Raw genomic sequence first — 25656 nt, forward strand, 5'->3', positions numbered from 1 at the left:
ACGTCAATAACCGTTAGCTTGCATGTAGCTGTAGAAAAGCAGCAGTTTAAAAAGACCTCAACCATGTTTCTGCAATAAAACAGTTTGCAGAAACGTGGTTTGGGATAGGGTGGAGACCAGTTTGGAAAAGCAGAGTTATTTGCTGGAAAGTTCACTTACTGGGCACTGCGAAGGTTCCCCATACCATGCAAACTTTACGGGATGCTTCTCTGTGAGCAGTGACCTCACTCTGGCATCTTTGCATTAATACATGTCCATAGAATTACCCAATTCTGTCTCAAAAGGGCAACTGGACTTGCTTGAGGTTCTCAAAGACATTCCACCTCCTGTCCAAAAGGCTTCTGTGAATCTGAGAACTGAAGAACCCCTTTTGAGGACAGACGAAACATCTTCAGAAACCTCAGGCAAGTTCAGTAGCACTTTTGGCAAATAATTTGATAACCATGACCTGGATGGATGAAAAATTACACAGATGTTCATGGAATTAGGTTTGTGCATGGACATATTGCAGCCCTATGTGTGCATGCAACATGTTAATGATCAATAATATAAACATTCCTCCAGGATCAATAAAGTACTGCACATCTCCTTAATAACAATTCTTAGAATGCTAACATGCTAAATAATGTGGTGTATACTGTAAACATGATACACATAAGCAAGTTAAATTTGACAATATGAACATGCTAACTTAAAGTAAAGTAATGCGGAAATGCAGCAAACATACACCTTGTTTTAAGTGGATTTCTGCACCCAAATCCATGCTGGCTTCTACTAATTTTGATAAATGAGAGCCAGCATCTCTGATGGCTCTACCACTCTCAGCCTGCCATCAGATTCAGATCGTCTGTGAGGGGGGGGGGACATTATTCTACATTTACAGCAGAGCTGCTGCACTCACACACATTTAGCAGGCACCAAAATGCACCACCATCCACATGTTGCTTTACGTGCTACTGAACCTCTTAGAGGGAGACTGATAGAAAAAGCCAGTGAGCTTCCGTCATGCTATCTCTGTCTGCTTTGTTTCCCATATAGCATTACCTTTAACGTCTGAAACCGACTTCAGTCTACCATTGATACTAAAGAAGGCTTTCATATACCGATATCAGACAGACCTCTTTGAAGAAGTATCTTTTATTCCTTCTCTATCTGTGTTTTTATGCCAAAGCTAGAGGGGAAAAACTCCTTTGTCATCCAAAAGGAAAGAGTAATAAAGGCTTGTGTTTTGTTACCAGAGAAGGCACATCTCTCAGACGCAATAGGAAATCATTTCCCTGAAGCACACATTAATCTGGGATCCATACAAAACTCACCGTCTAAAGTAAAAGAAAATCTGAAAGAGGAGAACAACACTGCACTTAATAAAAGGCTGTGGGACAGGAATAGAAAGAGACTTAAAAAAGCAGCAGTTAGACATTAGATAGGAGGTTTAGTCCAGGATGGTTAGAGGAAGAAAGAGAAACCCATAAGCCAGGTAAGAGTGTGTTATATTTCCCTTTATTAGCACAAGGTGCAGACAGACAACACAGAGAGGCACGTCTGTTAAAGGGCACATCAAAGAGGCTGGATTCAAACCTGTGTGGCACATATAGCATGGTTTGGTTTTATGCATCTAAATATTCAAAATCTCTGCAGGGTTAAAAATGTGCCAAATCATTGCATCTGCAACCAACAGTACATATTGAAACTTGCAGCCATGAATAGATGAGAGTGGTTTAAGTTGTGCTGGACAAACTGGTGCTGCATCTGCTGAGTGCAAAGACAGATGGATATGTGCTCATTTATGACTCATACTTTTCACATTAGGGTGAATTTTACTCTGTTAGCACAGTGATGAATGAAAAAGCAGAATGAAGAACATCATAAGCCTTCTTTCACAACTTTACTGAGACAGTCAGGCAATGTAAAATACCTCCAAATTAAGGAAAATGTTTGTTTCTGTTGGAAACATGAAGAGGGTGCCCATTAATGTGCCGAACATCCATCCATCCACTGTTAATTTTTAACAGAACAGAGATTAATGCAAGTATGTTTGCTACTCTAAACTAGTGCAGGGCTCATGCAAGTTATCTGCAACACTGAAAAGTAGTTTTTTGCATTTTGAACTGCAGATTTGGCATTGTGGAAACAGCTGATCATAGCATGGTTCCCCTTTTTTATGAACACTGATCAGTGCTTTGCAATTAATGTTTGCTAACAATTACATAGCTACAGCCAAATCCCAACAATGCAAAATACTATCAACAAAAAGGGGAGAGGGGTGAATCATTTTTCAATCGTTTTTCAAAACGACAACAGAAGAAGAAAAATTAATTTATATGTAAAAATTTAGCAAAACTGATGGTGCATTTCAAATGTCATACCAGCTCAACTCACCTTAACTCTATTACACCAACTACATTGTATTTTGATTGTAGGGGTCATTATAGCACAGGTGAGCCATAATGTCCAACACAACACAATGGAGGACATGGAGGCGATGGTGTACCTCGCTCTGGGTCAGTGAGTATGAAGCCAAGATTCCCACTCATGATGCACCAGGTAACCATGATTGCTCAGTGGCTGGCAGTGTCTTGAAGTCATATTTTTTACTGATGCATCTTGTCGATGTCACGTTTTGATTTTCATTCAGATTGCATGTTAAAAAACAGCTTTCAGACTGCCTGTGCGAGCAGTGCATCTCACACTCTTCACATGTGCGTCTTGTGCAAAGAATCTAGGTTGTTTGCTGTCACCTGATCCCAAATGCCTGATGGAGGAAGTGGGGACAGCAAATAGCAATGAATGAAGATGGAGGAAAGTTCGTACTTTAAAGCTCTGAATGGACCTGCGCACTGCAGTCATTATTAGAAATTTCTACACCTTTAAAAATAAGTGATTGTTTTCCAAAGCGTCAATATTACAAATGACTCAGTCCTGCAGACCTCCAAGTGTCTAGAATGGAGGGGAGTCTTGAGTCTAGTACTGATCTAAGAGGCTAGCAGAGCCTCTTTAACATTTAAAAAATTTCTCATTTTGTCACAAATTTAATGTGAGCCATGGTAGCTGGCTCCTGTTTGAGAGCCAGATTTCTTTCCTCCATCCTTTGTCAGTATTTAATCCACATTTAAAAAGTCAAACTGATACCAAATGAAGAGCCATTTGGGAGCCAAACAACCAGCTTTGCTGAGCAGAGCCAAATGATCTGGATCTCTAAAGCAAGAAAGATTTTCCATCACAATGAGTGAGACTGGACAGACATCAGTTTTAGAAACAAGGACAAGATCAGTGTTTAATAAGCTAAGCTGTACAGACCCAAACTTGACTTGGTGGAAACAGACCACACACCATTGTTGTGTGACACTGTCTGTCCAGGCCTTAGCGGAGGTATTTTAAATTCCTGCCTGCTGTTTCTCTGTTATTTTTTTAAATTTTTTCCTTTGTCTGATTTTTTTTACAATTTTTGGGGTACGAAAGTACTTGGCATAGTCGTAAGTAACTAAAAGAAAGCCTTTTTGGTAGCATTCCTCTTTGCAGAAATCACTCCTTGCCCCCCATGGAGTTCTCCACTACTGTGTGGTGCCAAATGCAAAAAACCTATAGAAGTCTTGCCAATTTTTTTCCTGAGATGTGCATCTTAGCAAATGCATACAACATTACCAGTAGAAAATGTGTGCAGTGTGTTTCTTGATGACCCAGATGAAGGCCACAAGCCAAAATGCATCTGTCTCATAGAGTTATTCTAGAGTTACTCTAGTAACTACTGGTGAAGTTTCCTGCTTCCACATCGGTCATGAGCAAAGTAAACCCAGTATGATTACACTTCTCATTTAGTCTTTTGTCCTTAACTTTATATATTTTAAGATTTTCATGCTTTTATTATTGAGTGGAGGACAGTCAATAGAATCAGAAATGTGGGAAAGGAGACACAAGTCAGAACTTAAAACTTATATGTTAGGCCATCTGCATCTCACATTTGTCCTTTTTAAAGTAAAAGAAGAATGTCCCCAGCTCAGTTTGGCTATGCAATGATTGAAGTCACTTGTAGGGAAATTAACTGAGGTAAAACTGAAGAAAGACAGGCAGTCGACATGCAGCACCCATGCCTGGTATGAAAGCCATGACAGAGCATGCTGGAGCAAACACGCACGACTACTGCATGCAGAAAAATGAAGCCAGTCTTAAACAGGCATTAGTATTGGTTCTGCTACTTGGAACCTCTTTAGACGTGATTCAAAAAAGTATTAGGTCCTAGCCTTCACAGTAGAGTAAAGCCAGAATGAGGCAAGCCAGTAGCACATAGTGGGAATACACCATTATTTCTTTGGAGTTTGTTAAACAGTGCTGTGTCAAAAATACCCTTGATAAATTGGTAGGCATTATTATTCAGAAAATTTAAACATTTTTGTGAATAAAGGTTATTTATTGCTGACAATATACATCTACAGACACAACCAACACAAAGAGTTAGAGTGAAAGAAATGCAGAAGTAACAGAGAGTAGATTCTAAATGAACCAATCTGCCCAAACATTATATAAAAATCATAACAAGCAGGTTAAAGATTACTGAGACACATCATATACATATTACTGATTGTCAGTGATAACTTTGTTTTTGATGCTACCTCCTCCTTATCTATTTGGCTACATTTAAAATAGTGCAAAGCAGAAAGAGTGCAGGGGTTTTAAGTACAGCCTGCAGTGTCAAACGAACTTTATTAGGACAAAAACCTTGACCAAAAAAGTCTGAAAATAGAGTATGAATAAAATAACGTGCATGTGTGTTTGAGTGCATGTGTGTCTGAGTGCATGACTGTGTGCTGATGTCTGCATGTGTCCAGCTTGCAGCGGTGGAGACTGGATTTGGGAGCAGTCAGACAGAAGGACGAGGGCTGGCTGCTGGATACCGTCTGTGTCTGTGAGGACATGAACTTAAGAACAAACTGTCTGCTTCACTGAGACAGAGAGGGGCTACAGATGTGCATTAGAGCTCACTTTGACTTATGTAACAGCTGGATTTTTCATCTTTACACCTGCCTGGGATTGTCTATTAGAAAAGAATACTCATAATTAGGAAGAAACTGTTGATGAGGGGACATTTCATTGGACTAAGTGGAGGGAAAAATGTCATTCTGAGTTAAGAAACACTGGCAAGGAAAAACTCAGACAAATGTGAGTGCATGCCCTAAAATCATCCAGTTTACCCAGCAGAGATTCACAGAGAGCCCACTCATCATGTGGAAGAACAGCGTGTGCTGAAGCTAGAACAGCCAGGATGGCTTTGTGTGAGAGAAGGAGAAAATAAGCGACAGTGAGAGTGACAGTAATTTCATATCTTGTCCACAATCTCAGACTCTCTTCCTCATCTTTGATAACAAGAGTCACAGAGAGGTTAAATAGTAGGGATGCCTCAATCAGGTGGAGATAGAAAAAAAAACACCCACAGGTATACACTGGGCTTTCAGGGACAGAAGACATCGCTGTCTCTACTTTGATCCCTCATCTGCACCATAACTGTGTCACACTAGCACGGAAGGAACAATTTCGCAGTGGGCTGATTCAATTCATAAGCTCAAAGCACATCAGCATTGTGAGTAAAATTAAACCAAATTATAGTGCCTTCAACTCTAAAAAAAAAAGAAAAGAAAAATGCCAAAATGCTACTCACAACATTAGCTTTGTGTTGAAATCTGCAGAATGGATGTTAATTATCTCACTTAACAGGATGAAAGGAGGTTATATTACAGTCCTGTGCATAAGTTTTAGGTGCCGACATTTCATCACAGGGTCTGATGAGCCACAAGGGGGTGCAGCTAGAGTCAAGCTAGACATAACTCTTTTGTCCAAGCCTATTCACCACTGGGACTACGCCTGGAAACCACCCACCGTTTTCAGGCCCTTGGGGCATTCACAGCACAACCAGGGGCTTGTGGCAACCCTACTACCCACCCAGAAGGCATCCTAGGCCATGCTTACTCACCACATCCATCCTTGATACTGCCCTAAAGGTGTGGTCTGTCTTATTTTATCAGCAAATTATTTTCCCATGCGCCTCTATGCAAAGATATCCAGAGCACGACCAGGGTTGTGCCAATCCTCCTTTCTGCCCATGGTGCCCTCAGAAGGCTGCTTGACACATCACCTCCTCAATTATTGGCCCAAACATGCTGAAAAGTTCTGCACAGTGCTGTATATGTTCAGCGGTCAGCTCAGTTGAACGACTATTTGACAAACTTGAAAGAAAAAAAAAATATTTTGTAATTCAAAGCATGTTGTATCAAAAAGCTATCAAATTTTAAAACAATGTGACAACCTTAAGGTTTGCATGTTTTCAATGTCAATTCTTGAATGTTCATACAAACAACAAGTATATGGTGCTTTGTACTGCTATTTTGATTTGTGCTCCTTTATCTAAAACTTAAATTTCAAAATGACGCATCAGTCACTCCTCACAGATTTATTCTATATGAAAAATTTGAGGAGTGACAAGATATCATCTTAAAACACCTGCCAGCGCCTACAGGAGCATGCTGGGGTGGAGGTGGGTTGAAAGCAAGAGTGCAGTGCTGATTCTGGGCAGAGGTGGCAATTGCAGAGCAGAGGAAGGGACCGGAAATCTTGCAGCTTAAATAGGCTGCCGAATTAGGTGGATGTGCATCATGCAATTTGCGGATGCACATCAGGAGTCGACTGAATGAAACAGCTTGCAGGCATCGCTACATATATCTCCTTACATCAGTTGGTCTGCTGTTTGATCAGTTTTTACTTAACTTTGTAATGTACTGAGACGTCGTACAGGTCTCGGCATAGCCTGATAGAAGCAGCAGAGAAGTCATCCTATTCAGTCGAAATCAGACTTCTACTGACATTACTCAGCAGAGCAGCAATAATCAGATCGTTGCTCCCAAAGAGCAATGCAAAAAGCACTCTTGAGTAAGGACTACTGATCTACACAATGATATCATTTATCAATTACATGTTAATTTTTTATAACTAATTAAAATAAGTTTAACCAGAAAAAAAAGATTACAAAATATTTCAGAGGCTAAAAAATGCAAGTTTGAGAACATTAGTTGCATTATGCAACTGACACATTTACCATATTTTGCTAAGAAAACTCATTTAAACTAGGGCTGTCAAAGGATCAACATTTCTACTGTGATTAATCTCCCCTCTTTGAAATTTCACAACTTTGCATCTAACAGCGTTTTTGTTTTATTTGGATTTTTTATTCTTAAACTAAGAGTAGGCTATTTGACTTCCTGTTTGGACTAATACCTGCTTTATTTTGAAAGAAAATGAGAAACCCTGGGTCTAAAGATTATGGCAGGAACTTGACCATGGAAAAAGAAACTTTTTATGAATTGAAAAGAAAACAAGGGAACAATTTCAAGTCAAATGTTAGATAGCACAATGTGACTTATGTACATCATTGTGGCTTGCAGGGAGACGCTGCAGTGGCTTAACCCAAGTGTGCTGAAAGGGACAATAAAGCATGAATTATGGACCTTTCCCATCATGATTAATGTAGTAATGCTGATGGCTCTAATTAAAGCAAATCAAGCCAGCAGTCAAAGGTGCTTCATTTCAGTGTAATTTAAATCTCAATACTGATGTGCTGGGTATTATTAGAGGCTAGCCAATATAATTACACTACACCACACATACAGTGCTTTTCTTAGCTGTGGACACCAGAGTATCAACAACAGGTGGTCAGTTTTGGTGCTCGATGATTAGAAGCATCACTAAAGATTGTGTATTTTTGTTGAAAATCCACCAATTATGACTGACCAATCCTGATAAACAGGGGGCATCTCTACTAAATAGTGTCTGTGTACATGAGTGTGTTTCACAGGGAGAGGGAAGAGGTGCACAGAAGCGGAAGCATGGCTGATTGACAGTCAGCATGACGATGGAGGCGGGTTCTAGTCCTCTGGACGAAGCATGGGGAGGAAGGAGGGAGAGAGGGAGAGAAGGAATGAGGGAAAAAAAGGGAGGGAGTTGAAATAAAAAGTGACAAGAAATCAGGGAGGGGGGATAACGGTTGGGAAAACGTTCAAGAAAGGTTTCATCAAAGTAAAAGAAAACATGATGGTATGATAGAAAATAAAGATGTGAAATTATAAAGAAGAGCAAAAATATTTTAGAAAGATGCTCATGTCAAAGTCCAAACAGAGGAAGGAAAAAGGGGAGGGAAAGAGGGGGGAAAAGGAAGAAAGCAGGTTAGTCAAGCTGTCATAAAATCAACAGCAACTTAACTCTAAACTCTCAAATACTTGACCAATGTGGAATAAAGCAGGCTTTTTCTTATATCCTATGTTCCAATAAAGCTGGGGCACTGTGTAAAATGTAAATAAAAACAAAATGCAATGATTGCAAATCTCAGAAACCCATATTTTATTCAGAATAGAAACTAAGAAATTTCTGGAACTAATCAGTTTATTCTAGATTTGATGACAGCAACACATCCCAAAAAAGTAGGGCCAGGCTTTAAATGTCTGGGGAGTGAGGGGACCATGTTGCTCGAGTTGTGAGAGAGGAATGTTGTCCCATTCTTGCCTGATAGAGGATCCTAGCTGCTCAACAGCTCTGGGTCTTCTTTGTTTATTTTTTCCTTTTTCACATTTTGATTGACTACAGAACAGCATTCCATTTTGCCTCAGTCCATTTTAAATGAGCTTTGGCCCGGAGAAGACGGCTGCATTTCTTGGTTGTATTCACACGGAGGCCCTTCTTTGCATAATTTGATTGATGATTTGATTAGACTGATGAACCTCTGTCCATATTTACTTCTGAGAGACTCTGCTTCTGACCCCTCTACTGACCTGTTGCCAATTCACCTAATTAGTTGCAAGATGCTCCTCCAGCTGTCTTTCATTAGTGCCACTTGCATATCAAACCTTTTGCTGCCCTGTCCCTTCTTTCCTGAGATGCACTGCTGCCCTAAATACAAAATAAGCTAATACTTTTTCATGAAATGGCAAAATGGCTAAGTTTCGACATCTGATATATTGTTTATGTTCTACTGTGAATAATATATGGGTTTATAATTTTTGACAAATCACTGCATTCTGTTTTTATTACATATTACACAGTGTTCCAACTTTTTTGGAATCAGAGCTGTATTTTTCAGTGTTTAAAGTTGTATTTTGATGCTTTTTGAAATGCATATTGGTCAAACATTTGTACAGCATTACATTTTTATTGCACTTATGAGCCATGCTGAAGCATCATGCCCTGGAGGTCACATGCAGCATCTCCACACACACTGTACAGTACACAGCCGTACATACACACATCTGCATTTGCCCTGTCAGGATTCAGCCTACGCTCTCATTTCTCTGACCCACTTACTACTAATAAACTGCCCTGTCCTCTCCCTGGGGTCTGCTGGGAAAACAATGATGAATGAATCCTACGCACCTCCACCAGGGCAGATGCTCTAAAGTAGGCCTGCACCCTGAACTGATTTTTGTGCTTACCATTGTTGCATTGTGGGAAATCAGACAGATGGATCGACTAAAGCAGTATTTCTCTCACACATGCATCACTTAAAGCTGTGTTACCATGCTAACAGGAGCTTTCCATGCCATGCAAACAGACATGCCAACACAGATGCCTGATTATTATGCTGATCAATCCTCCCACTGTCACCAGCATCCATACCTCTAAGGCTTCAAGTCATCTCAATGGACCACACAGACGTACATGAAAGATGGGAGTGGGCAGGTTTGACAGTAACATCTTTCCCACAACGCACCTGTGTCGGCTTAACCCAGTTTAAGTCCTTTAAAGATAATAATGGTTTTGTTTTCAAAGAACAGTGGAAGACATCAGGCTGGATAGAAGCCACATAAAGCTAATTTTATTACCTACAAAAGTGGAGCCATTGACAGCATGGCGGCTCACTAATGCCATTACCACAGGTTATTTTAATCTTAACAAAGCAGACATGTACCTCAATAAACAAAGACACCCATATTTTTCCTTAAGGTTAAGAATTAGACCTCACATTAAGAACTGACCTCACATAAAGCTGATGCCAATTTGCGGCACTAACAACATGATGTAAACTGATCTTTCTTTAGCTGAATATAAAAAAGGTATGGACAGCTGAAGTTGGATGGGGAGCAAACTTTCCGGTAGTTTTAAGATGACATAGCATACCCATTTTCAGCCTCTTAACTCAGTCCCCTGTGGTCTAAATGAAATGTCTGTGTTGTGCTTTCATCAAAACTAAATATATATCAAGCACCAGAGAAGTCCTTGACCCTGTATAAACCAGCTCTAAACAGCCCCTCTGTGAACGGTCTGTTTTGGTGCATGTCTCTTTAAATGCAAAGAGCTCCTTCTCAGCCCGCCCCTCTTTTTCATGGGGTGTGCTGACTAAACACAGCTGTTTGTTTTCATGGTAGCAGGTAAGGATTTATAATACTGTAATACTGCGGACTTCACAGAGGATCACGAAGGTCACAGTTTGGTACAGGTTTGGTTCATTCGATAAAAAGGAACATAATCTACTACTTTTTTAACTAACAGTGTTGCTCATATCTTGTCCATCTAGTGTTCACAACTATCAGCGATGTTGGTACAATCTCTTATGAATTAAATATGAGACAAGAGGAAAACAAAAAAGGAAAAAAAAAAAGCAAAACAGAAATTAACAGCTTAAAATCTACTGATTTGAAAGAATAAAAAAGGCTATGTAAAATGTGAATTAAAATACATGCATGCAAGAGAAGTTGCCCTCTCTGTTGTCTCTCTTGCTGGTTTTTTGTACTTTCACATAAGTCCACTTGCATTTGCAAGAATGATGTTTTGCTTTACTTCTGGAAATGCCACCAAGAGAGGACAGCATAACTCATGCTCCTTAATGAGCTGTCCGGAGGCGTTGTTATCAGCACTGCTGTTCAGCTCAAATCTTTACAAATAAAGGATTAAGTGATGCTTATAATCTCCTGATCTAGTTTGGAAGTTGAGGGAACTTTTGATTTAACAGTGTCATTCAATGCTGGTTTGGATGACACAGATTAGCCCAGTGAGCCTGGTGTCATGTGTTGATGTAGAGTGGTGTTGCTACAGTGTTTTACCTTGTTTATTGCAGAACTTGCATGGCTCAACTCCCGACTTTCTGATTTTCTAAGAAACCAGTAATATACCCTTTGCTCCTGCTGGCTGTAGATAGACACTGTGATCCATGTTACCAGTGTGAGTAACTTGTTTCTGTGTATGAGGCTTGCACTGCACCATGCAGTTTTATAACTGCTGCCATCTGTTGTTTTTTTTTTTTGTTAACTGCACCATAGGGGATGTGTATATTCTAAAACTGCCATTGCAGCATTAACAGCCCTTTAAATTCTGTAACATCTGTACTGATATATGTATCGGCAAGGTGCAACAGGCAATGCATTGCTCTACTGATTTTAAAGCACAGGCCTATTTAGCTATGGAATCAGCAAAAATCCTAATGATACCCAACCCTACAGATCGTTAGCATACAGACGGTCAACAAGGGCTACCTTTCTAGCCCTGGCTCCAGTTACTTTAAGAAATTAAGAAGAGTTTGAAGGAGAGGCTAAATGTCTTCAAGAACCTCAAACAAGTCCAGTTGCCCCCCTTCGGACCTTCATCTCCGATTTTCGCACACAGCTTAGAATATTTTCCAAAAGTCTGCCAGGATATGACAGGGGCACTCAGTGCACATAATAGATCCACTGTTTGTTTTTGACTGATGCTGCTCTCTTGCTTGTCTAACTTCCTAGCTCTCTCCATTTCTACTCAAAGTACTTAATTGAACCTTCAAGCTAAAGTCATTCAATAACATCCTCATATATGGTGTCATTAGCTTAAAAGTTTGTTTATCTGAGGCTGAACTTGACTCTCCTGCATATTGCACTGTGCAGATATGTGCAGTTGTGGGTAAAGCATGCATTCAGTGAAGATGACTTCAACATATGTCTACCCCCATGCAAAATCCTCTCATTGCTAATGACATGCACAGCAGCTCTGCAGATTCAAATGGAAAGACTGCGTGATGACAGGAAAAAGTGAACCAAAGAGTAGCAGCATGAGGAGCAAGAGGCTGAGAGATGAGGGGAAAAAAAGAAGACGATGGATGAGCTTGTTTCCAAAATGAACCTCATTCACATCTTCACTGTCACACACAGATATAGTCCTTCTCTCAGTCTTTTTCAGACAGCCAGAGGGAAAAATAGATAGTCTGTTCATTAGACACAATAAATATTCCCCTCCAGAGCTGTGTCTTTTCTCTATAGCTAATTATCTCCAATATGAGATAACACTTTAACAATTCATTCACAACAAAAGAAGAGCTGAGTGTGAGAGGCTAGTCTGAGTGAGCCTCAATGGTTATTCATGTTGTAAGAATGGCTGTGATTGCTTTATCAGGATGAAACTTCTGTCCTGTAGTCAGCTAAGGGCTATTTCATGTATCAGCTATACAAACTGACTGATTTGCATTTCACATGGGATTTATAATTAAGTACTTGATTGTTTTTTCATACTGTCCTTTAATCTTGATCTGTAGTGAGGCAGCTTTACTATGAAGATTACAATAAAACTCATGATTTTTGGAACTGCACAAATCCTCTCTTTGAATACAACCCTCCCCTCCAGCCATCACACTTCCCCTGCCCTCTACTTCCTGTTTCATCAGTCAGTGTCAGTGAGAGGAAGAGAGACGGACAAGTGCTGATAAATATCTGAGAACGAGATAATCAGGATGACTTGGTTGTTTTAAGTTTGTCTTTTCAGACCAGAGAAAATCTCTTCTGCTGGTTCACCTTCAGGTTTACTCCTTCTGTCATTATACCCAAAGACACATGATAATACCACTTATGTATGATGTACAATGTGTAACATGAGGAGGCAGACTGAAGGGGCAAAGTCAATCCACCCCGATCAGCCATCAGAGGTTGTAAAAATTGGAAGAAAAAGGAACTATAGAAAAATTATAAATCTGGTTTGAGCCTCTGAATGAAAGATAGAAAGGCTGAGGGGAACACTGTTCCTTTAATGTGAATACAGAGCTGAGAACAACAAACCCAGAGGGAGACTGACTTCACCATCCTTTGAGATAATCAGTAACCCAAATTAAATTTACATTGAATATACTTTATTTTTGCTATATTAATATCCAAAATTTTGCATATTAAGCCTTTCTAATAGAAGACAATTTTAAAGAGAGCAAGAACTTTTATTGTAAGAGCTCAAATAAACAAATAAAAAAAAATCAGCTTTTTATTTTTTTTTCTTTTTGTTAAGGAAAATAAATTTCCTTAGCATTCATGCATCACTAATGGCTTCTATGGATAACAATCAATACTGAGCTCAAGGGAGACCTCCCACTTCTTGGAGGCTCTGGTTCTGGAAGTCAGCTTCTCCATCCTAATTCTCTATTGCCATTGCAGAAAAAAATTTGTTCTGCTTCCTCACAGCGAGATATTTCCTGGTTCATATCCCTTTCTGTGTGTCAATCTGAGTTCCATTCAGTGTTAGACCCAGTCTGTAAAGAGTTGATTGATCTGCATTCATCTCTTTCTCAAACCTAGCCGGAAAATATATTGCCAGCTATTTTATAGCCCTTCACAATATAAACACTGAAGCGTTTATATTGTGAATATTACTGCTGCTACATGTTGTAGTTTGTTTTTAAATAGGGTTTCATATGGGCTTTTTGTTGTACAGCCACCATAAACAGCTTAGCCTCAGGGTGGAGGTAAACATTTCAGGGTAAAAGCAGGATGCACCACACAGATGTGACTTTGCCACCTTAGATTATGAGTTGTGTTGAATGGGCTGTAAAATGAGCCTTTTTCTTCCACGTGAGCCTATACCATAATTTCTGCCCTGGATTGTTTCATTCTGGTTAATGCACAGAATAATACAGTAGTCATTATGTCTTTAACGCTCAAAGCAGAAAATAGCTCAAGAGTTTCCTGACTTTTTTATATTTTCTCTGCCTTAATCTCTCAGGTGTCAAGAAAGAGTGAAAGGAAAAAAGAGCAGCTGCCTTGTACTCCTCATGCTCAAGAGGACACTGAACGGATGATGGAGCAGTGAGAGTGGCTCATCCTGCTCTCCAAGGCCGCTGATAATACTGATCCCACATTGACACTCATCCTCTCTCACACACAGAAAAATCGAACTGAAGAGAAGAACAAGACGGAAGTAAACAAGGTTGAAAGGTGAGAAAAGAAAAAGACTAAAAGGGCCATGATTGGTGGGTGAAAATGACCAAGCGGCCATAGCAGGCTGACCGAAGGCAGAAGGAATTATGGGATATGTCTTACCAGGCTTTTGCACCCCGTGTGCTTCCTTCTCTCCATTCTCCAACGCAGTAGCCGTGTCTACACGCACACAAACAAACAAACACGTTACTATCTGTAGCATCTGGGCACTAAAGGCCTGACGAGACAGCTATCAAACTGCATCATATCGATTTGTACCGCAGAAACAAGACAGACTGAGACTAAGAGGAAACCAGTGACCCTGACCCTCAATACAGTCCCTGAACAAAAGGTGTGAGTGTTTGTCGTCTTCTGTATGCCTGCGAGTGTCTCTGTTAATAGCACACAGCCTGGTTCTGGTCAGGCTGGGGCAGGCAGAGGGCAGCATGGCATGCTGAAGGGGTTGATGCCATCTGACATCTGAGTGCTGAATCACCACAGTGTATTTATCTACCGTGTACATCAGAGAGACACAAGGAGCACACTAGGGCCGCTCCAGACTCTGAGGAGGGCTAGATTATTAAAAGATATGCAGTAATACTGGTGAAGTCAGTGATTTTTAATCAGAATTATTCCACAGATTTATCTAGGCTCTAAGTATTCAAACACAGAGGACACTAAGAAGGTCATGCAAGGCTCTGTCAGACCACCGTAACAAATTTGGATTCAAAGTCATGCTCAAAGACATTTTGACTTGGAGCATTAACCACAACCCCCCCATGATTGGTGGACCATCTGCTAAAGATAGAATATAAAGCAGTAGTATTCACTGGGACAAAAATTATTTTTGGAAGAGCCGCATTTACAAAAAAAGACATCAATTTCTTCCCTGAAAGCTATTTGCATTTGAGAAAGAGACAAAAACTTTATAATTTAGGAATGAAAAACATGTTTAGTGCAATTTATTGATAATAATCTTTATTGATAGTCCTTAATGATCAAAGTCCTTATTGACAGACCTAGTGATGCTATCAATTTCTATTTGGTGGAAAGAAGAGACGATTGCACATTTTGTAAATTATTTATTTTGGGACAGTAAATAAAGAAGGAACCAGGGATGAGAGAGTGGGGATCGACATATGGGAAAGGAGTCACAGGCAATATTTCATATTTAAAAGCATCAATCTGATGCATTTTGAGAGAAAAATCAAGCAGAATTACAAGACAGTATGAATATATAATAAAGTATCTATCTATACATGGTCACATTATGCTATATAAGAAATGAGACTGACAACTTCTCTCATGAAAAGCGCAACAGCACAACTTTAATGTAGTCGCTCAGATGTGCAAATGGCCTATCAGCATTATCATTAAGTACAGACCCTGACAATGACAAACCTCAGACCAAATGCTTTGGTCTGCGCGAGCGAACTGCTTGTACACTTCACAAACCAATCAGGTAGCAGCAGGGACATGCACAGACATTTTAAGGGGCAGGGGCTCAAGTGAGAAAAAGGGCACTTTTCTTCATAAAAATATTCAAAGAAAGTTAAATATATTAGCCCACCCCTGACTTAACCAATCACCAAATTATTTTGATACCCTCACATTAAGTTGACAAATACTCAACATATTTCTACAAAATAAATCAGTTCATCACAAGAGTAAGCAAGAACAAAATAATGACACCATGGTCATGTTTTCTATGCAGCTATTCTCTACTAAATATTTAGAATAACTGACTGTAGCTACTAGGAAGAGGGGCATGGTGAAGTAAGAGTTTTCAAGAAAAGAAGAAAATGCATGATCAATTTGTTTATTTTTGCACAAGATAATAAATTCTTTGAATTATTTTGGTGTAATTGAATTTAAAAATACTTCAAAATACACATAATCTTTACACTAAACAGAAAAGGACCGTTCTATACATAAATAAGCAAGCCAACGTACCCTCCAAACTGCTATTAGACCAATGATTAGTTGCAACAACAAGGCTTAGAGCATCTGCACTCCTCTACTGCTAACTTTGTTTATTTTACTGGAGAAAACAGCAGAAACAGTGAAAATCACTGCAAAAAAAAAAAATACTGACAAAATGGAAATGGCATTGTGCTGCAGACATGATTAAAATGTAAATGATTTGAGCTTCTATAGCCAAGCAACAGAATACAAAATTTCCTTATACTAATGATCCATTGTTATTATAATTATTATTATTACTATCATTATCTTTATTATCATTATTATGCCCTTTCCAAACAAGCACACACTAACTAATGGTGACATGATCTTAGTTTTAGTGCGTCTTTCACATCTGGAGGAGGTCTGTCTGTCTGTTATCAAATATCTAGTAGAATGAATAGTTGTTAGATGAGGAACCTACAGTTAAAATGATGCAGTAGCTGTTTCAGACAGGACTCTAGAGATTAAAACATTGTGTTTTCATGTTCTGGTCAATTTAGAGATTTTGGTCAATTTTGCATCCATGTCTTCTTTCACTCTTAAAGAAAAAAAAAGAAAAATTTCAGGTAAAATACTGTCTTTAATTAACTGGGGAAGTTCGATGGTGATCTGTTTTAGTTCATTTTTTTTAATCCTATTAACCTTCAGGGCCTCGTCAAATATGTGCAAATTAGCATTATTTCATTAAAATGCACTTATTTGCACATCAATGCGATGATATTGATGATGGATTTTTAGATTGGCTACACGTAACTGTATGAATACTGTAGTCTCTCCCCTTATGTACAGTACATTAGCCTGTATGCCCATGAAAAAGAGCCTTAGCTAAAGCAAACTTATTACAGTGGCTCATACATGTGCGTTAGCAAGACATACGTTTACTATAGGCGACTTGTTCTTGTCTTTTATAAACTTGAGTCCTCTGTTCATCTGTTGTTCACTCACCGCCACACAAGAGCAGAAACAGCAGAGACAGCAGCAGGCTGTGATGGGAGAGCTGGACTCTGCTGCTGGTGTCTGTGTGTTCACAGCAGCTGCAGAAGAAGTGAGGGGGGAGTGGGGAGGGGCGGCGGGGTACAGAGGGTATCGGAACTCGTACATCTCCCAAACCTGCTATTTAGAGTTTTTCTACATCTATGTTTCTTTGACGGGAAAGCTGTGCGCAAACAGGAATATACAGTATAAAGAGAAAGAGAAGGATTGATTTATTTAAAAAGAAAAAAAAAAAAAAGAAAAAAACGCCCCAGAAAAAAAGGGCACTTTCTCTCCTGGAAGAAAAAGGGCAGGTGCTCAAGCCCCCTTTGATGTCTATGTGTGCACGTGCCGGGGTAGCAGTATTCCCCTACCTTCCCAGAGAAAAAAACTGGTGATGTGAGGCCCTTTGCGCTAATATTTCCATGCTCTCGTGCTTGTAGAGTGAATGTTTTTATTGAATTCAAGCCTTCCAAACCTTCTTCATGTCTGCAGGATGCAAAGAATCCCTGTTAGTAATTAATGCAAGCAGAGAAATGTTCATATATTAAAGCTCTAAGTGGACTGTCATGCTGCAATTGATTCTTTGTAGATGATGTCATGCAGCAGCAGAGAAGTCCAGATGGGGGGCAAGTAGTAATTTCTGCATGGAGAAACAAGCACAAAAAGGCCATGTTTTGAGCTGTTCACATCTATGCCAAGTGTTCAAAGTGCAAAAATAAAAACATTCGTAGTCCTTAAGCTACTTTAGTGTCTCAGAAGTTGTGAAATATGAACTGCAGCAAGCACAGATCAAAAGAGGCTCCATCTAAAGCCTGGATGAGCAGCGTCACACAACACTCCTATGAGGTCCGTTTCCACAAAGCAGTCCAGTTTGATTCTGTCCCGGTTTAGCAAATTAAACTCTGATCTTGCCTGTGTTTCCTCAGCTGATTTCTGTCCACTTTCTCTAGTTGTGATGGGAAATCTGTCTGTTTTAGAGATCCAAGTCATTTGGCTCAGCTCAGTACAGCTGGTTGTCTGGCTCCCAAACAGCTCTTCATTTGGTAACAGTTTGGCTTTTCATGGTCAGGCTTGTTTGTGAGCGGCACATCATTATCTGGTTGCTTTATTTGGTTGATAGTCTAAAAGCATGTTGTAACGATTTTTTTTTCTTTTTTCTATGTTACAGGGGCTCAGCTAACCTCTTAGCTCAGTACTAGACTCCTCAAGACTCTTGCCTCCCTTCATCAGGCTAGACCATTGGTTCCCAACTCTGGACCCTCTTAGAGGGGTACCAAAAAACTCAGGGGGTGCAAGGCTCTGTCTGCTTTGAGGTTGTCCAAATTAGATTTTCATATATGTTGTCTTTTAATCATGCTTGGATACATAAAGGATAGTTCATACTAGGGGTGTAACGTTTTGGTACGTACCTCGGTTTTGAAGTCACGGTTCGGTACATTTTCGGTACGGTAATTGAAAAAAAGTAAAATTTATTTATTTATCTATTTTTAATTAAATCGCATTAAAATAAATAGGATGAATAAATTACATTTAAATTATAAATAATGCTGCAACCTCCTTCCAAAAGTTCTTCAATGATTAAAATATTAATAAATAAATATATTTTTGAATTACAAGTTTTTTAAATTGATATATTGACACTTTTATACGATTCTTTAAATACTAAATTTTCCAAGCCAACCTGAACGCATCATCATACAACCCTGCGTTAGCTTGTTAAGTATGCAAATCAGCGTCTATTCTGCACTGGACTTCAGCACTGGATTACTTTTTTAATGGAACCTACTACAAAGTTTGGGAGGACTTTTCACAGCCCATCTAGGCAGATAAAGAGGTTAGAGCCATGTGAAATCTTTGGATAACTTTACCTATGACGCTGCTGCAGACATTACGGAAGGAGTCCTCTCTCCACCCTCCTCTGATGCTGATAGTTTAAGGTAAAATTAATTTGATTCACAGAGCCAGAGCACCATTGATATAATAAAAACAATCTTAAAGAATAGGAAATTCATAACTGGCTGGTGAGACTTTGTTGTTCCTCCTTGTTACAGTGACGTTCTTGTTTGAGTGGAGCTTTTTCAAATGCTTTGATTGGTCCGCTGGACGACGTGCTGTCAGCGACACAGCTGCTGAATAATGTCAGCGCTATTGTTGTTGTCTTTGTCCATTGTTGTATTTTACTGGGAGACAAAGTGTTCCTAAACAGGACACTTTTATCTGGGAATACTCATGCTGTTGCTGTCGTTTGCTGTGGTTGTGTGGTTCCCAGGACAGTGTGACAGTGCGTTGTGCTCTGGTTTTCTATCTGTTTGTGAGCTTCATTCCACATGTATTCGTTTGTTACACGTCTGTACCGTACTGAGAGGTCCGTACCGAACCGGTACGGTACAAATACACACACCTTTACACCTGTTGTGCTTGTATAGAGCATTTCTATACAAAACTGGAAAGCAGTGCTAGATAAGCATAAGCTTTTTTTTATTTTAGGGGTTTGGTAATTGCAGAACAGGATCCTTTTAAAAATGTGTCTCAAATTCTGTGGAACAATAACATGTTAAATGGTATCCAAGGATAGTGTCAGGTTCAAAACAGCTCTCAAATGTGGTCTGACTTAATGCTCAAGTCAAAACTCTGAAGTTTTAGATTATTTATGGTTAATTTAGTCTCTGAGACACACTGGAGCAGGGGGGTGTTAGAGGAAATATTAACAGAAATCTTACAAAGTCAAAAAATGAGCCAGCTTTGTACAAATGGAGGTCTGCCTAAAGAGAGGTGGTGGACTCATTTATTCTGCACAGACATGCGTGAAAACATGTGCTGCTTTAAAGCTGCAAAACCCCGACTATTCTGCAGTTCATACATGCACCAACTAATCTACTGTACATGCACATATTTCAACATTAACGTATAAGCATGTAAGAACTGCAAAACCACATGCTAGAACACAAGCATGCAAACAATGCATAATATATCTGTATTCAAAGACACAAACCAGAGAACAGACTCTCATCAAACACTGAGGGGTCATCCTGAGTGCTTGTTATGTGTGCGTCATCGCACAAATCAACAACTCTGATAAAAAAAAAAAGGGAAACAAAAACAAAACGGTGCTTCCTTCGTCTGGCTGTCCTGCTGACAGAGGACAATAATTTGCGGCCTGCCTGCCTCGCCCTCGCTGTTTGGCACTCTGCGTGTCAGCATGTCTGTGTTTGTCCAAATGCACGCGGCGTGCCACGGTTGATCACTGGCAGCACCACCCACAGCACGTCCTCCAGCCGCCTGTCACTGAAGAGTGCCCACACGCAGTCTGACTGTCTGACCAGAGTGTCTGGGTTACCAAAACAGGCCCGAGAGCTGAGTCAGGCCCGGTTATTTGTCACTTTCTCTTATCTGCTGTTTCACTCTGCTGTTTATCTTTCTACCTATTACCAGCAGACGTACCTGTCAGTGTTCTGTGATTAAATCTACACAAACTTGGCAGCTTGTTCCTGTCTCTCTTTGGTCCTCAGATGGGAGATTTTCTGTGCTCCAGTCAAACTGGGGGCCCATGGAGGTCTGCAAAGTCATGGTCCACTGTAAAGTTAATCTGTAATTACTATATTTGATTTTGTTTTTACCTGTATAAGGACCACTCTTATCAAAGCAACAAATTTCTTTTTTATTCAATTGTGCCATAGTATATAGCCATCTTAAAAATCTAAATCCCTCTTTCTTTTTTTAAAAGTAGGGTTTAGAATGGCAAAACTGGTGAAAATGGTGACGAAATTGGATTTTAAGAGTAGCAGAAATGGGTTAAGAGAGGGAAAAAGTAGATGAAAGTGACAAAAAAACAGGGGAAAAGTGATAAAATGGGTTGAGAGTGCGAAAAAGGTATAAAAAAGTGAATTAAAGGGGCAATATCATTTTAAAAGTGGTAGAAATAGGTGGGAAAGGCGGTGAAATTAGATTTAAAAAGGGCAGTGATGGATTCAAAGTGGCAAAAATGGGTTATGGTGGCAAAAACAGCCTTAAAACGTGATACAAGGGGTTAACAGTAACAGTACTGGCTTCAAAGTGGCAGAAATGGGCAGGAGAGGTGGTGAAGAGAGATTAAAAAATGGCAATATTTGGTTTAAAGTGGCAAAAAAGGAAAAAAAAAAAAGGTGGTGAAATGGGGTTAAAAACAGATAAAACGAGTTAACAGTGGCAGCATTGGCTAAAAAAGTGGTAAAACTGGGTGGAAAAAGTCTTGGAATTGTATTAAAAAGTTTCCGTAATGACTTTAAAGTGGCAAAAATTGGTTAAAGTGGCAAGAACAGGCTTAAAAAGTGACAAAAATGGGCTTTAAAGTGGTAAAATGGGATAGCAGTGGGAATATCGGCTGAAAAGTGGCAGAAATTGTCAGAAAAACTGGTGAAATGTGATTGAAAAGTGGGAAAAATGGCTGTAAACTGGCAAAATTGAGTTCACTGAAGCAGAAATATTAGCGAGAAAGTAGCAGGAATTGGTTAAACCAGCAAAATGGGCATAACAAAAATGTGGTTCAAATGGACAAAAATGGGCATTGTGAATGAGTCAGGGCTGTTCTGTATTCTTGTGAACAGCACACACAAATGCCTTTCTGATGTGCCATTCCCTTTTCTTTAAAGAAGGCTATAAACAAAAAGGAATTAGGCCTACCTGTGGCCCTCCAGTTGACACAAAATATTTGTTGTTATTTAGCTGCTAGATGTGTTTGCTGGTGATGCGTTTTATATGTGTGTAAGACAGAGACAGTGAGACTCTTTTGGTCAATATTTGCACCTATGTGAAGCATCAAAAAGAGACAATAGAACTGATTTCAACCAACATGACTGTTTCAGAATCAGCTTAAAATCCCACAGTGTACAACTGGTCTAAATCTGGCAGAAAGGCACAGGATAGATGAAATTAATCTGCAGACTTTTTTTTATTGTGAAAAGCTAAATCTGAGTGATACTGGATGAAAAGCTTATATATTATTAAGAGTGATAATATTGCACCAGATGACTTAAAAATAACAAACTCTTCCAGCACTGCTATTACACAATCATTGGGTTTTCCCACTTCTGTCTGTCAGGCAGAAAAAAGTCCTCATACTTCTCTTTTTCAAATAAAAAATGAAAGAAAAGCTGGAACCAAGCATCATCAACTTGACACTGACACTTTTTGAGAGTAATGACACCCCCAGCTCTGCTTCTGTTGCATGCAACGGTCAATATCGTGACATCTCCTATGCATCCTGGGAGGGTTATGACCTCGACTTTATATTGGGCAGGCTGGACAAGGACACATAGACCTCGTGAATAAACCACGGGCATCTTCACTGAAGCTGGGGGTGGGGGATAGTTGGACACAGGACAACTGCCCTGAGTCGGCATACAGTATCATGCCAAGATCCCAAAATGAACTAGTTGGCCGGTATATTTAAAGCAACGACCGCCATGCCTGTTAATCTTTGGGCTACTATCTCCCCCCATGGCTGAATGGCAACCCAGCAGATCCAAAATGGCAGCCAGTGTCCAGCGGTGCCTGATATTATCAGTCACTCAGGAGCAGCTGCAGATCATGTTGCATAAGACGAATCATCGGCCAGTGCAGGACAGAATGGATCCAATACAGAGGTGCAGACAAAATCATAGTGTTATTGAGCAAAATATAGGTCAGCATGGTGTACAGCGAAGAAGTATTCAACCCTTTGGATGTTCTACTCTTTTGATGACTTCATAAATCAATCATGATCAATATAATTAGACTGTTTTAACAAAAAAAAAAGAAAAAACAGAAAAACTTTTTAATGTCATGGCGAAAATAGATTCATACATAGGCTAAGTAATGACAATTACAAAATTTGTACTGTAAAATAAATAAAGTCACCTATGTCTGGATGGTGCATTGGTTAATCAGTATTCCTGGCTACCATTACACCATGAAGACAAAAGTACACTTTGAGCAGCTCAAACAAAAGGTTACTGAAAAGCATAAGTCAGGGGATGCATACAAACACATTCACAAGTCTCTGAACATCCCCAGAGTTCAGCTGAATCCATCAAGGAATGGAAGGAATATGGCACATGTGTAAATCTGCTTAGATCAGGCCGTCCTCACAAACTCAGTGAGCGTGCAAGAAGGAAACTAGTGAGAGAGACCACCAAGACACCTATGACTCCTCTGAAGGAGTTACAAGCTTCAGCAGCTGAGATGAGAGACTCTGCAACAACTGTTGGCCAGGTTCTTCACCAGTCAAAGCTTTATGTGAGGGTGGCAAAGAGAAAGCCACTGTTGATGAAAACTCAGATTAAATCATGACTAGAGTTCACCAAAAGGCATGAAGGAGACTCGATGGTCAAGTGGAAGAAAGTTCCCCATGCTAAATGGGGATGGTGTGTATGCTAAATATCTAAATGTTCTATGTGGGAACCTCCAGTGTTGAAAAACTGCAGTTCCTTCCTTGAAAACCAGATCATGATGCTTCAGGTCAGAAAAAAATCTCAGTATTCAAAAAAGCTTGCTGAAATTGTCCATGTCACATTTTATGTTGTGTGTAAAGCATACTTAAAATAAAAACAGAAACAACATGATAATTATAATGTCTACTTTACATCCCAGTTTTCCCCTCAGTCCTTGTTGTGTTCATGAAAGGGTAAACAGAAGACAGAAAGGAAAAGGGAAAGGACAGATCATGTTTCTGTCTCTTATTTCCTTTATGTCCCATGCTCCACTATCATAACAGTCTCACCTGCCCTGGTGTCATCGTTGTCCAGTAGAGGGATGTAATCTGTCTTTCCCACCGTCTCCCCGACCTGGTCGTCGAAGGTCTCTGCCTCCAGCTGGGCCACAAAATCCCTCTCCACCAGGCTCTCCGGGCCCTGCTGGGGAACGCTGTCTGTCAGCGCATCACTCAGACTCAGGTCTAACTCCGCCATGGCTGCAGACACAGACAAAGGGAGGGAAAACGTTATTATCTTTTAAAATAAGTTGTCAGTCTCTAAAAATGTCTGGAGAGGATGAGAACAGAGGATGCTAAGGGGATATGCAGGACATTTTTTCTCTAAGTATAATAAGACTTTTTCCAAGATCAAATTAAGTGGACTTGAAAGAGAAATGCTCAGTAGGGTTGTCACAGTACCAGCATTTAAACTAAGACTTCACACTAGTTTAAGCAAACATTTTTGAAATCAGTTTCCATACTTTATCAATAAAAATATAAATCCTAATCCAAAATATGAAACAATTTGCTATTTCAAATGACCAAAAATTCACTCTTGTACTGGGCAGTTTATTATGTTTTAATTACAATTTCAGCTTCTTCGGGTCGCAAAAACAAGATTAAGTCAGGAACACTCTCATCATGCATTTGATTGTAAATTAATGGATAAACAGTTTTACTTGGCAGAAAGCCTCTGCTCAAAAGATGCTTCATGGGTTAGTTAAGCTGCCTGCTTTGACTTTCCAGGAAGTGCATAGCTACAAACCCCCATATGGATAAACATTTATGACAATGCATATTGACTACTATAAAATTAGTTCAGGAGCAATTAATTCATAATTGCATGCATCTGAATATGAGGGTGCAACAAGTCTAATGCTATAAAGAAGAAGGCTGGGGTGGAGGAGATTAAGATTTGCCAGCAGCAGCAGTGTGGTGCATCAGCATTAATGCAAGCAGGGATGCATTAGGAAAGACGTCATATTTAAACACACCACTGTGTTGAGAGAAAGAGCTGTGATTGGCTGTGGGAGCTGGGAGCGAACCACGGCTGGGTGTATGATTACCATATCCTGTGTGAACTTCATTAGTTATGACGATATTAAACTGCTTAAACAGGATTCAGATCTTATTGTTCCTGTAAAAGAGCCGGCTCTTTGAACCGGCTTGTGCATGAACGACCCATCATTAGGACAAATGAGATGAGTCTGTATCCCTTTGTTGCATCATCATAACACTTTATTTTATTGTCCATGTAATATTCAGCAACATTCTGTCTTGGATACATACTGTATAACCAACCAAATACCAAAGAAAGAGACTGTTAAGTTCACACTTCTGCATAGGCATTATTAAGTGATGACACTAGTGATAAATTTTATGTTGGGGGAGAAAACCAGACATTTGGGCTGATCATTACATGAAACTGGCCAATAAGGCTCTAATAATATATCTGAACACAAGAAATAAAGTGTTCAACCTCAAAATTTTTCAGGAGAGGACCCCCTGTTCTCCTACGTTTTAAAATCAGCTACGATTTGAAACCGTCTTGTATGGCCAGCCACCGAGATGAAAATACAAAGAGAAGTTAATGATGTGATCTGGGAAATTCCCTTTAAAAATCAAGCTTACGCAATGACAACAGGAAAACAAAATAACAGCTGGTTGCATCACAGCCCTCTGAGAGGTCTTATGTGACAGGAATGATAAACAAAATAACTAAATCTGTTCGCTTTTGGCAATCACAGAGGATCTGATGTGAACTGAAGGAAACTAGACCACATAACCTGGATCAAAGAGGCTGTCATGGTAGGGATTCATCCTCTTGAAGTGCCCTTC

At 39.7% G+C, this 25656-nt stretch overlaps 1 protein-coding gene across 1 annotated transcript in view; it reads right to left on the reverse strand.

The window, feature by feature from the left end:
- LOC121527359 (microtubule-associated protein 4) overlaps positions 1–24036 on the reverse strand; it is a 125164-nt gene extending 101128 nt beyond the window's left edge. Inside the window, exons 1-2 of the mRNA XM_041814295.1 lie at positions 23848–24036; positions 14295–14351 (exon numbers count right to left, since the gene is read on the reverse strand). Coding sequence (XP_041670229.1) covers positions 14295–14351; positions 23848–24034 — 244 coding nt within the window. The 5' untranslated portion in view covers positions 24035–24036. The remainder of the gene's footprint in view (positions 1–14294; positions 14352–23847) is intronic.
- Between the last annotated feature and the right edge of the window lie 1620 nt (positions 24037–25656).

This window comes from Cheilinus undulatus, linkage group 19 (genome assembly GCF_018320785.1).
Source record: "Cheilinus undulatus linkage group 19, ASM1832078v1, whole genome shotgun sequence".
Lineage (NCBI taxonomy): Eukaryota > Metazoa > Chordata > Actinopteri > Labriformes > Labridae > Cheilinus > Cheilinus undulatus.